The sequence below is a fragment of the Micromys minutus genome (genome assembly GCF_963924665.1).
Source record: "Micromys minutus genome assembly, chromosome: 8".
NCBI classification, from domain to species: domain Eukaryota; kingdom Metazoa; phylum Chordata; class Mammalia; order Rodentia; family Muridae; genus Micromys; species Micromys minutus.
Window position 1 is genome coordinate 46,673,910 of NC_137977.1, and position 12,675 is coordinate 46,686,584.

At 44.5% G+C, this 12,675-nt stretch overlaps 1 protein-coding gene across 2 annotated transcripts in view; it reads left to right on the forward strand.

Moving 5' to 3' along the window:
- Positions 1–12,675, forward strand: part of PDE6A (phosphodiesterase 6A) — a gene marked incomplete at its 5' end in the record, with an annotated part of 62,419 nt that overhangs the window by 8,398 nt on the left and 41,346 nt on the right. Inside the window, 4 exons of one of the 2 annotated variants that reach the window (XM_080920447.1) lie at positions 2,018–2,170; positions 3,325–3,414; positions 4,557–4,697; positions 8,358–8,432. In XM_080920447.1, the coding sequence (XP_080776573.1) occupies positions 2,018–2,170; positions 3,325–3,414; positions 4,557–4,697; positions 8,358–8,432 (459 nt within the window). The remainder of the gene's footprint in view (positions 1–2,017; positions 2,171–3,324; positions 3,415–4,556; positions 4,698–8,357; positions 8,433–12,675) is intronic. The other variant, XM_080920448.1, reaches the window with a different exon arrangement.

Genomic DNA, 12,675 nt, shown 5'->3' on the forward strand with positions numbered 1-12,675 from the left:
CAGGAGACCGTGTCCCTTCAAACTGAGAGCCAGAATAAACCCTTTCTCCCTGAAGTTGCAGTTGTCAGGTATTTGAACACAGTAATGAGAAATGTGACTAGTACACTGGAAAAGAGGGCTCTGGCAGATTTAGAGACATCTGTCTTAGAGCAGGTAAGGCCCGAGTACTGGTTTCCCTTGATGAAGGTGAATATTGCAAAGCTGAACTGAGATAAATCTGAGCATGCCTGACCCTGGGTTCAGGCACTCAGCAGTGTCTTCTGAGAGTGACACAGAAAACCCTCCTTGGCTAATGCTGCCTTCTAGCTTTTTCTAATCCCCAAATGCTAACTCAAGAGGAACTTGACTGGTTTATCTTAATCTCTTTACCCTTCACCTGTTTGAGCTAACTTCCCGGACCTTATGCTGTTGTTTATTTATCAAATCTCATTCTCTCCGGGCAGAAATCCCACAATCCAGAGGGAATGTAAGCTGTGAACAAAATCGTGCCACCTTAGTTCTAGGAAAGTTCTAGAATTGGCTGTGGAGACAAATCGTTCTTCTCAGAACAGTACACACTGTGTGTGTTTGGGCTGGCTCATGGGACCATGGGACGCGGCAGTCAGGAAATTTACTATGGTACTGGAGGCAGAAAGGTGAATTGGTTGGACTGTAGACAATCCAGCCTGTGTCTCCTTTCCATGACCACATAATCAAAGCCTCCAAAGACAGGTCGAGATGCCTTTGGGTTTAGGAGTCAGGATGTGGGTCTCTGTGTGCCACAGTCTTCAGCTAAGCTTTTATGGCCTGCATTACTTCACTGATTTCTTTTGTGCTGCTGTGACCAAATACATGATGGAAACAAGAGAAGATGCCACTGGTGCAGCTCAGTGGCTACTTGGGTTTGATCCCCAGAATCCATGTAAAGGTGGAAAGAAAGAAACTGCTCCACAAAGCTGTCCGTGATTGCCACATGAGCACTGGCACACGCACCTCACCACAACCACCATTCCTCTCCTACAACGGTAATAAATAATATTTTTAACTGAAGAAAAGAGAGATTGCTTTGGCTCATGGTTTGGGAGATGTAAAAGCTAGGGCAGTTCATATGGCAGTTGCTGAGCAGAGAAAAAGAGTATTCTGGGTTGGCTTTTCCCACCCTTCTGCTTACTCTAGCTGGTTCATCCCTACATTGGTCCAGCTGATGTCCCCTCTTTGGCAATCCTCTCTGGAAAGTTCCTCACACACACACAGAGGTTTGTTTCACTGAGCTCCTAGGTACTTCTCAAAGCAGTCATGACTCCAGTCACAGTTACTGTTGGTGATTCATCAGTGAAGAGCTTGAATCTTAGCTACTTGGTATAGGCTTGATATGTAGTGGAGCTTCACATGGATCTGTAGGATGGGAACAGCCACTGAAATGGCCATATGGATGGTAACCAGCTTGTTATAAAAGGTGAAAATATATGCGTATGGTTCCAGCACTTGAGGGAAGCTGAGGCAGGAGGATTGAGAATTTAAGATTGGCCTGGACTACATGTAGTGAGACTGTGTGCAAATAAATACAGGAGGGTTGGAGCTGAAAATAACATCGCCTTTGTTCAATGAGGTGGAGCCCGGCGTAACTTCTCTGAGGCAGCGTGTGCCGAGCAGAACTGAGGACAGATTCTAAATGCTCACAAGTCACATTAACTTGGCATTGCAAATCTCCTTTCTGTGAGATAGGCTATTGGTCCCCCTCTCACGGGCTGTTGGGAGGATGAAGATGAAGGAGTGAGACAGAGTACCATATGCCATGCCCACTGGCAGTCACCATGGCCATGGCCCTAATTCCTTCACAGCTCCCACTGGGCTTCACTGCCAGGATGTGTTTGTCCTCCATTGCCTTTGGTGGACTGCTTGTCAGGCCTTCTTCGGATGGCTGGATGCTAAAGGGGAAACAGATAAATGCCTTTGTCCCCTTGTTATCGAGTCTCTGAGATGCTCCTTGTTCTTCGTATTCATCTGTCTCTCTGTGCTCGACTCTGCTTTCTTTCAGGATGAGCATTTCTGTGACTTTGTGGACAACCTCACAGAATATCAGACCAAGAGCATCCTGGCATCCCCCATCATGAATGGGAAGGACGTGGTAGCCGTAATCATGGCTGTGAATAAAATAGATGAACCCCACTTCACCAAGAGAGATGAAGAGGTAAGGCTGCTGAGGAGGCCATGCTGGCCCATTCTTCCAGCTCACGGAATTCTTCAACCTTGCTATTATATTAGGCTTGGCTTTAGTTTTCCCAAATATAAGGCTGGGGGATGGCCAAGTACAGTGGCCCATGCCTGTCATTTCAGTATTTGACAGGCTGTGGCAGGAGCACTGTCATAAGTTTGGTGCACACATGCAATTATTTTCATATAGCCTGGGCGATGTAATGAGCTCCAGAGCAGCAACCACTATGGATCAGACCCCATCTCAGAACTAAAAGAGAGAGAAAGAGGGCTGTTCGGGCTCACCTGCCAGTCTCTGAGAGACAGGGGAAGATTACAGTGCAGACACTGGATTTGAGGGTTAGAAATGGAGAGATGATTGGTCCGGGTCTCTAAAAATCTTATTTTATTTGGACAAATCACTTTTTCTTTTCGTCCTAGTTAGGGTTCCATTGCTGTGAAGAGACACCATGACGATAGCAACACTAATAAAGGAAAACATCTCATTGGGGCTGGTTTACATAAACTTGGAGGTTAAGTCCATTGTCAACGTGGTAGGAAGCATGGCGGCCTCCAGGGCAGGCGTGGTGCTGGAGAGTTAGCTAAGAGCTCTGGATGGGCAGCAAGAAGAGAAAGAGAAAGAAAGAGAAAGAGCCTGGCTTGAGTTTTTTGAAATCTCAAAGCCCATCCCCAGTGACACACTTTCTCCAGCAAAGCCACACCCACTCCAACAAGGGCATAGGTCCTAATCCTCTCAAATAATGCCATTCCCTTTGAGCCCAGGGCCATTTTCATTCAAACCATCACATTTATCTTCCCTAAAGTATTGTTTTCTTTTTAATTTGTAAAGTGGGGTGATTTCACAATTCTACCTCACAGTGACTTATCATGACCAGGCACCATATGCAGGCTACTCACCGCAGGGACATCAAATTCAATGCATACTAGCTATTTTTATTAATACATTCACATAAACAAATCAACATGAGTTCCCATTCATGGTGTCACAAATGAAGAGACTGCACCCCACGCCTCAACTGTGCAAATCTCTTCTGTCTTGTTTTAATGTCGGTCAGACCTTTGCTGGTGGCAGAAGTATCAAGAAGGATTTCTCCTTCTCATCTGCTTCCCTTGTGCCATTTGAATTTGTAGATTCTTCTCAAGTACCTCAACTTTGTCAATCTGACCATGAAGATATTCCACCTGAGCTACCTGCACAACTGTGAGACTCGGCGTGGCCAGGTAAGTGGCCTGGCTCCAGAGTGCGGAAGGAGCATGTTCTTCTACTGAAGCAGGGATGGGGTCAGGCAGCTGCTGACGGTACTGGGAAGGAACTGCTGTGCTGTGTCGGGTGGGAGTTCCCAGTATTAGGAGGTGATGGTGCTTATAAGGTTGTCTGTTAGACTGGTTATGTTTGGATTTGAATGCTTGCTCACTAAGGAGCTGTCAGACCCTAAGCAAGTTTCTTAGCCTCTCTAATCATGTTCTCGGTGAAGAAGGTGTATGCCTGTCATCCCAGCACTTAGGAAGGAGGTGGAGGCAGGAGGATCAGAGATTCAAGGTCAGTCTCATGGGCTTATCTAATTCGAGGAGGACTGACTGGGCTCCACACGACCTTATACAAACAAAGGAACAAACAAAAACATGTGAACAGTTATGTATCACTCTCAAAGATTGTTATCAAACTAAATAAGTTAACTATATATTGGGTACGTATGCTCAACTGCTTGTTATAATTTTGTATTAATGCTTTTGCAGTGGTGGGGACTGAACTCACAGCCTGTACATATAAGGCAAGCACGGGGCTTCGGCCCTGCCTTCCTAAACCCTGTAACATACGAGATAAAATAAATGAAAAGAATTAGACCCAACGTAAACCAGCTGATCACTTCACCTCTCCAAACCTCAGTTTTCCACCTATAAAATGGGGCTAATGACCCCATCTGTTTCTCTAGGGCAGTGCTTCTCAACCTTCCTGATGCCGCAACACTGTAATGCAGGTTTTCATACCCCCAATCATAATACTGATGCTTCACAACTGTAATTTTCCTACCGTTGTAAGTCATAGTGTAAATATCTGTGTTTTCCTATGGTCTTAGGTGACCCCTGTGAAAGGATCATTTGACCCCCAAAGGGGTTGCAACCCATAGGCTGAGAACCACTGGTCTAGATTATTATGAGACTTAAATAGATTAAGTAGAAATCTTTGCAAAATTATTATTTTCTACCCAAGAAACTTCTAATTTGTACTTCAAAATCTGATTGTGGGGGCAGGGATTTGTAAGGGTCAGACTGGGAGGAGAGAGGGAAGGGGGCTGCAGTAGGGATGTAAAGTGAATAAAAAATAAATTATTGGAGGAATAATTTTTTTCAAATGTCTTCAGATATTGCTGTGGTCTGGGAGCAAGGTCTTTGAAGAGCTCACGGATATAGAGAGGCAGTTCCACAAGGCCCTGTACACAGTCCGAGCCTTCCTCAACTGTGACAGATACTCTGTAGGACTCTTAGACATGACAAAACAGAAGGTAAGAAAACTTCAAGGGCAGATCTTTCTAAGGAACGCACGGTGACTGAAGGCAGTCTGGTCAATAATTCAACTAGCACGGGACACAGTCTGGGTGAATCTGGACGGCTGTGAAGGGTTTTACCTAACATGCAGGGAGATAGCTCAAATAGTAACATGCTTTTCTTGAAGCCATGAAGACCCAAGTTTACCCTTAGAACTGATGCTAAAGGCGTGTGCCAGATATAGCACAGGTGTAGAGGTCAGAGGACAGCTTTTGGAAGTCAATTCTCTCCTTCCACCATGGGTTCTGGAGATTGAATTCAGGTCATCTGGCTCACACAGGCAAGTGATCTACCCAACTCTGGATCCAGGTCCTCTGCTGTCTCAAACATCTCTGACTGAAAGCTTTCTTTATCTTAGAAGTGTGTTTTGGAGCACAGCAGTGCACATCTTTAATCCCAGCACTCTAGAGGCTGATCTCTGTGAGTTCGAGGCCAGCCTGCCTGGTCTACACAGTGAGTTCCAGGACAGGTAGGGCTACACAAAGAAACCCTGTCTCAACTTCTCCCCCTCAAAAGTGTGCTTTGGTAAATAGAAATCTGAGTCATGTAAGTAATCAGTTTTCTTATGGCTGTTGATTTCTGTGCCCTATCTAAGAAATCTTTTCTTGCCTCTAAGATCAGAAAAATATTTAATTATACCAATTCCTATAAGTTTTATTTTTTTCTGGATTTTACATGTAGCTCTAGAGTATAACAAAAATGTTGATGTATACTATGATACAAGATAAATATTACTACTCTGCATGGACAACCAATCAACCAATTATCTCATCTGAAGGAGACTCAACCTTCCCCACTGCCCTATTGAAAAGCCCATCTTTTCTCACTGTCTTATTAAAAAGCCTGTCTTTCTTTGCTCTGGTTTCTGGAATCTCTAGTTTGTTGCATTGGCTTACTTCTCTCTTGTTACTCTACAATGCCACACTTAGCTTCTGTATGTTTATACACTATCTTTTATACAGTGTATACAATGTATAAAAATCTTGTGAAAGGGCTGGAGAGATGGCTTGGTGGTTAAGAGCACTGACTGCTTTTCCAGAGGTCCTGAGTTCAAATCCCAGCAACCACGTGGCAGCTCATAACCATCTATAATGGGATCTGATACCCTCTTCTGGTGTGTCTGAACACAGCTACGTGTACTCATAAAATAAGTAAATGAAATGAAATCTTTTTAAAAAAAAACTTGTGAAATCTGGGTTTGGTGTTTTATGTTAAGAGTTCTCCACTGTTACATTTCGTGAACTTTCACCCCCTGTGTTAGGGGCTTCAGTTTCAATAGATCTTCTTATTCTGAGCAGCAGTGAAGTTCTTACTTATCTTCTTTATGAAACGTTAAGTTCTAGGGCAGTGGTTCTCAGCCTTCCCAATGCTGTGACCCCTTTAATACACTTCCTCATGCTGGGGTGAGCCCAGTCCCAACCATAAAATTATTTTGTTGCTACTTTGTAACTGTAATTTTGCTACTGTACTAAATCATAATGTAAATAATTTCTTTCCTTTTTCCTTTTTTTGAGACAGAGGGTTGCTAAAGGGATCCAGACCCACAGGTTAAAAACCGCTGTTGTAGGGCGCGCACAGTGTTTCATGCATCATTAAACAAGTAGCAAACAGGACATGGGGCTCCCCTGGCTCCCCAGTTCACATTCTCACCCAGACTGGCATCTCTTTCTATTGTCAGAAGTCTAGGGAAAGTGTCCAAGGGCATAGAAGGCCAAGGGTGTGGGATGTGAGCTTCCTGTGAACTCCCTTCTGCATGACCCCTGTGTGATATTAGCATGAGCAAACCTCACGATAAGCATACTCAAAGGCACAAAGGAAGAGGGTGGCGTCTACATACAGCAGTTTTAGTGCTAACAGGTCAGTTTGTCCCTAAGTACTAACAGCTCAGTGATCAGAGGGAGCCCTGGAGGAGGAAGGCCTCTGGAGGGAAAGACTTTGACCTGACACAACCTTTGCATCTCTGAATGCAAAGAACGCCAGCAAAAACCACAGCCTGGGCAGCCCTGGTGGCTTCCCATGAGTCTTCTTCCTGGGCTCTTTCTTTTATCCCTCTTTGTTTGTTTGTTTCTTTCTTTCTCTCTTTACTTCTTTCTTTCTTTCTTTCTTTCTTTCTTTCTTTCTTTCTTCCGTCCTTCCTTCCTTCCTTCCTTCCTTTCCTTCTTTTTTTCTTTTCTTTTCTTTACTCTCTCTCTCTTTTGTTCTTTCTTGAGACAAGGTCTCCTGGATCCTAGGCTAGTCTTGAACTTGGTCAAAGATGAGCTTGAATTCCTGATCTTTTTGTCTCTACCCACTAAGCACTGGGAGTCCAGGCAAGTGCTTCTCCGTGCATTGGGTGTTTTATGTTGGAACCCATGGCTTTAGGCCTGCTAGGCAAACACTCTACCAAGTGAGCCACATTCCCAAATACCTTCCATCTGTCTTCTGCTTGTGTCTTGGGCCATGGTAAAAAGAAAAACTCAAAATAAAATAAGTTCAGTTAGGAATGATTCCATGAATCTTGGCCCGCCTAGAGAGCAAGCTATCAAGGACTCTGTTCTACAGCCCGGGCAGAGAGCTGGTCAAGATTGAATGGAATAAAGTTTGTGCATAATTTGATTAGCTACAGTTACACATTTGTCTGATTTAGGTTTGATCTGATCAGCTGGCTGGCTGTGATTGAGTAAAATGTAATTTGTTATAAAAACATGTCTCTTAGGTTATGACCCCAGAGCTGGAATGAAGCCCAGGCCCTTGCACAGACTAATCAAAGCTTTAGCCCTGGATGGCCCGAGCCCCAGCCTTTCGCTGTTATGGGGGTAGGGGGGCCTGGAGACAATGTGGTACAGGAACACAAGTACAAAGTCAGGCTGAGGGGCATGCTGTGCTTATGACGTTAAATAGCTTTTAGGGTCTTTTGAATTATTTTTTCATAATACTTTACCAGTTAAGAACAGCATTTCTGGAGTTGATAGTGGGATTATGTAATATATTTTGAGATCTCATATTTTTTCCACTGCTGCTATTTCTGATTAGCACAGACAAAGCTGCAACATGATTATATAGCTGTGGCATCCTCTTCCTCTTCCTCCTCTTCCTCCTCTTCCTCCTCCTCCTCTTCCTCCTCCTCCTCCTCTTCCTCTTCCTTCTCCTTCTCATCATCATTATCATTGAGACACTACTTTAAAAAAAACTTTGTGTGTTGGTTGTGCGTATTTACATGTGGTTTTGTGTGTGTGTGTGTGTGTGTGTGTGTGTGTGTGTGTGTGTGTATACATACGCCACCATGTTTAAAGTCAGGGGACATCTGCCTTGGGTGTCAGTCCTCTCCTGCCAGGTTGACTGATGGGGTCTCTTTACTGTTTGCTATTCCATGAGAAAGGCTAGCTGGCTAGAGAGTTTCGGGAATCCTCCTGCCTCCACCTCCTGTTTTGCCCCAAGAGCTACTGTGCACCACTTTTCCTGGGATCTAGGATTCAAACTTGGATCTTCACACTTGAAAAGCAAGCACTTTTACCTACTGAGCCATTTTTCTCAGCCCCAAGACCTCATTTTTCCCCTGTCATGTTCTACACCCCAACTCATCCCCTATATTTTGGTTGATTCAACAGATCTGTTTATCAAAGTTTTCTTACCTCTAGGAATTTTTTGATGTGTGGCCAGTTCTGATGGGTGAGGCCCCAGCCTACTCAGGTCCCAGGACTCCAGATGGAAGGGTAAGTTTCTTTGAGATCTTTTCCAAATGCCAGGCTTTGCAGACTTGCTCAAGAACTTTAATTTATCATGCAGATTTACCTTCACTATATTAGGCTCTCTGTCCTGTGTTGTGGCAATTCATCACAACTTCCCAGCCCTGTCCATTTGCAAAAGCTTAAGATCTTGCTGGAGTCTGAGGGACCCAGAAGAGCAGATGAGGCAGAAGTCAATACCCACATTCTGCAGATTGGGGTGTGCCTGCAGATGTCCCACAGCTGGCTCAAGGATGTCCCTGGCAGGAAGTTAGAGCCAGTTTGGAACTAGAAAGAGGCTTCAAATCTAATCTACAATGTTCAAATTAGTAGCCAGAGTCCAGTCCCAAGTACTTGATACGTTTGTTGACTGTGTGCATTTACTTGTTTATGTCTACTTACAACCAAAAAAAGAAAGAAACTGGACTGGTTTATAGTGATAGTCATTTTTTCCCATAGTGGGTTCTCAGTTTATTTGAAAAGATAGAAAGTCAGTTAGAGGGGATCCAGCAGCCACAGGATATATTTGACTGGAGCGGGGTAACAGTTACATCATTAGAGAGTGGTGTGATCTGCCTAGTTAGCCACAGTCCACATCGCTCAGCGTTCTTATGGACTGTGGCTGGGTGCTACCGCTAGCCTCCCACTCCTTGTAGCACAGAGCCACAGGATGTCATATAACCGGGTTGAACCTGCCAAAGCTGTGGTTGCTCCAGAGAGGGAAAGGAAAAGAAAGTCAACAGTGAATAAATGCTCGGATCAGCCACCGTTGATTGTGGGCCAGGAAGTTCAGTACAGTGGCGCTGACCACACTCCTTTAGGACGGTGGTTCAGTGGAGGCTTCCCTGAAACAAGTGGCAGTATGTTCCTTCTAGAACACTATGAGAAAAGACAGGAGGAACTCTGCACAAACCCATAGACATCCCAAAGAAACCTAGCCAAGGCTACTCAGCCTTGTGTTGTTCATTTATGAATGGAAAACAACAATAATAACCAAACCCAAATACCAGACCAGGCACAGTGGCTCATTCCTGCAATCCCAGCAATAGGGAAGCTGAGACAGGAGGATCACTCACTGTAAGGTCAAGTCTGCTCTGGGCTACCTAGAGAACTCTGAGCTAGCCTGGACTATAGTGTAAAATACTGTCTCAAAACAACCAAAACCAAAATGGCAGGGTGAAACATAAATTCAAGGCTGCCTGGGTTACAGAGAAAGTTTAAGGCTGTCTGAGTGAAATCTTGTTTTAAAATAAAGTAAAATGAGGGCTGGAGATGTAACTCGATGGTAGCATGTGTGAGGTTCAATTCCTAGTACAGGAAAAAAGGGAAATGAAGAAAGGAAGGGAGAGAGGAAAGGAGGGAAGGAGAGAGAGAGAGAGAGAAAGAGAGAGAAAGCGAGTACATGATTGGATCTGTTTATTCCTGGGGATGAAGTAAATATGGTTGGTCCCATTTTAACTGGACCAAGTGTATCCGATGTGCTTTATCAGAAGATATAGTCAGAAGTGTTAGAATTGATTGATACAGCCCATAATAGAGAACATGGATTTGAACAACTGTTATATGCTGAAGTGTCTTTTGTTGAAAGTTAATCCAGAGAGGAATAGACAATAATTGGGCGAAGCCATCCAGGACTCAGGCAAGTATTGCTTTGAAGCCAAAAATACACTGAAGGCTTGGGAACAGAGTTTTTTTTTAAGAGATTTTAGCAACCTATGAAACTCTGGCTATATTGGGATGTATTCATCACCAAGGCATAGAAGAGAAGACAATTCTCCAGGGAACAAAACACTGATAAATCTTATTTCACAAAGACCATCTACTGGCTGTTGTCCTCAAACCCATCACCAAAGCCAATCTTAGGCCTCCGCTCAGCCATGAGGGAAACACTCACAGATGTGATGGGGACAAGACACAGAGTCACAGGATTGGCCAGGACTGATCAAGTAAAGACTGGGTGTCACCGCTGAGGTGACTGAGGTGAAGCCCGAGGACCAGAGTTTGATTTCCACTACTCATTCTGTGAGAGGAAAGAGTGCACTTCCATCAAGTTTCCTCTGCAGGGTCTCTTTATGCGCCTCTGTCCTGGAACTCTCTGTGCAGACTGGGCTATGGCCTTGATCTTACAGAGATCTGTCTGTCTCTGCCTCCTGCGTGCTGTGGCTAATGGAATGCTATGCCCTGCCCAAAACTGTGTCTAAAACAGAATATGGATGTAGTGGGAATATGGGTACACCAACTCCTGACACTGTGGGTGTGGGATATTTCCAGAAGTCCCCTCCCTCATCTGTCACACTGAGCCAAACCAGCCTGTCTGAGGTTACAAGTGCCAGCTTCCCATGGACACTCAGTGGGCAGGCTCCAGTAGGAAAGCAGAGCTGGCCGGGTTGAACATCACTGTCTGCTGGACACCATACCTGAACTGTTTTGTTTTTCTGTGGTGTGTGGTTTGAACCCAGGGCCTCAGGCATACCAGCAAGTGTTTTATCACTTCCTCAGCCCCTTTTATGCTTTTTAAAAATTGTTTTTATTTTGAGAGCGGTTGCCCAAACTGGCCTTGAACTCACGGTATTCTTGCTTCAGTCTCCCAAGCAGCTGGGATTATAGACCTGTACCAGCAGGCCCCACTGTCATTTATCTTTTTAAAATATGTCTATGAATGAGTGATTTTTATTTTCCCATTGGACTGAGAGTTGAGGAGATTAAGATCTGGGAAGGCCAAAGCATTTGTGCAAATTTAAAACCTGGATACTTCTCTCTCTGGTGACTGCCTTCACAAACGTGCCTTCCCATGGTTCCTTTTGCTTTCCAATATGACTCATGCTTTATTGGCTGAATTCAAATACACTTTTAAAATACAGCTTTTGACTTTAACCACCCCTCCCAGGATCTGAGGTCTGAGGCCCTCTAACAGCCAACCGTATCTCATTTCATCTTTAGAAAGTAAAAGGGCATGTGTGTGTTTAAATTATGAAAAGGTTGCGCATGCTAATTAATTAGGTTTCATGGAAAAAACAAAACAAGACATACCACTTGTCTTCAAACTGCCATATTTTCAGTTCTTACTGTTTGGCCACCACTGGACTAGTGGCCCTTTCAAAGATCCTAGTGGCAGTGTCTGCTGTTCAGCAGAAGGTTACAAAGGTGCCCTTGATGGCTCTGGTTTGGTTTTCCAGAGCCTGGGGAGTCACACATGAATGTGGCCTAGAAAGCCACACAACAGCTGCAGTGTGCAGAAAAAGCGCAGTCTGCCGAAAGCACACTGGTTCTATTTTGCTGCTTTTTCTGGAAGCAAATTGACTTTCCCGTAGGCTTCAGGAGAAAAGCAAACAATTCAGGACAACAACAACAACAACAAGCCCAACACACTAACCAAGCCTGTTGGACATGATGGGAACTTTTCTGAAGAGTCCCCTGGCAGCTGCACTTGGCACCACACTGTCAGCCACGGTGGCAATTGCACTGGCAGCGGGCTCACCTGCAGACTCCACAGCCCGTGTTGCTCAGCCGGGATGTTTGAACACCTTTTCTTCTCTTGTCTCTCTCTCTCTCTCTCTTTTTAAAAATAAAGACAAGGTCTGACTCTGTAGCCCAGGCTAGCTAAGAGTCTATTATATATCCCAGGCTGGCTTTGAACTTGTAGTGACCCTCCTGTCTGTTTCCTGACTGCTGGCATTACAAATGTGACCACTATACTTAGGTGACAGAGAGGCTCTTTCTGTAGCTGGTAAGCCTGGAACACGGTGCTCCTGCCTCAGCCTCTGAAAATGCTGGATTTGTGGAATGAGCCACTTTGCCCAGTAACTTACAATATTTTAACTTACAATGGGTTTATGGGGAGGTAGCCCAATGTGCATGGAGCAGATGTGTGTGGTATTTGTTTAATCACTTTCCCAGTGATAGACATGATCAGGTGTGGCTTGCTCAAAGTTCTTCCGTGTTGTAGAGAATAGTTCCTTTCAGGCTGTGCCTTGCTCTGAGTGAGTCCTTGTTATAAGCAGTTGGCTCTGTTTGAGTGCAAATACTGATGAAGAATGATTGTGTAAATAAACATCGACCATCGGTCCAGCACCAACTATGGAGCAGACTGATAGCTCACTTATGCTAAGAAAGTATGACCCCCCCCCCCCTCTGAATTTGTCAACTTAAATAAGAAACATGTGAATATATGCAGAACTATATTAGAGTCCAGACCTCACAAGTCCTTGATCCCAACACTCTAAAAGCAGAG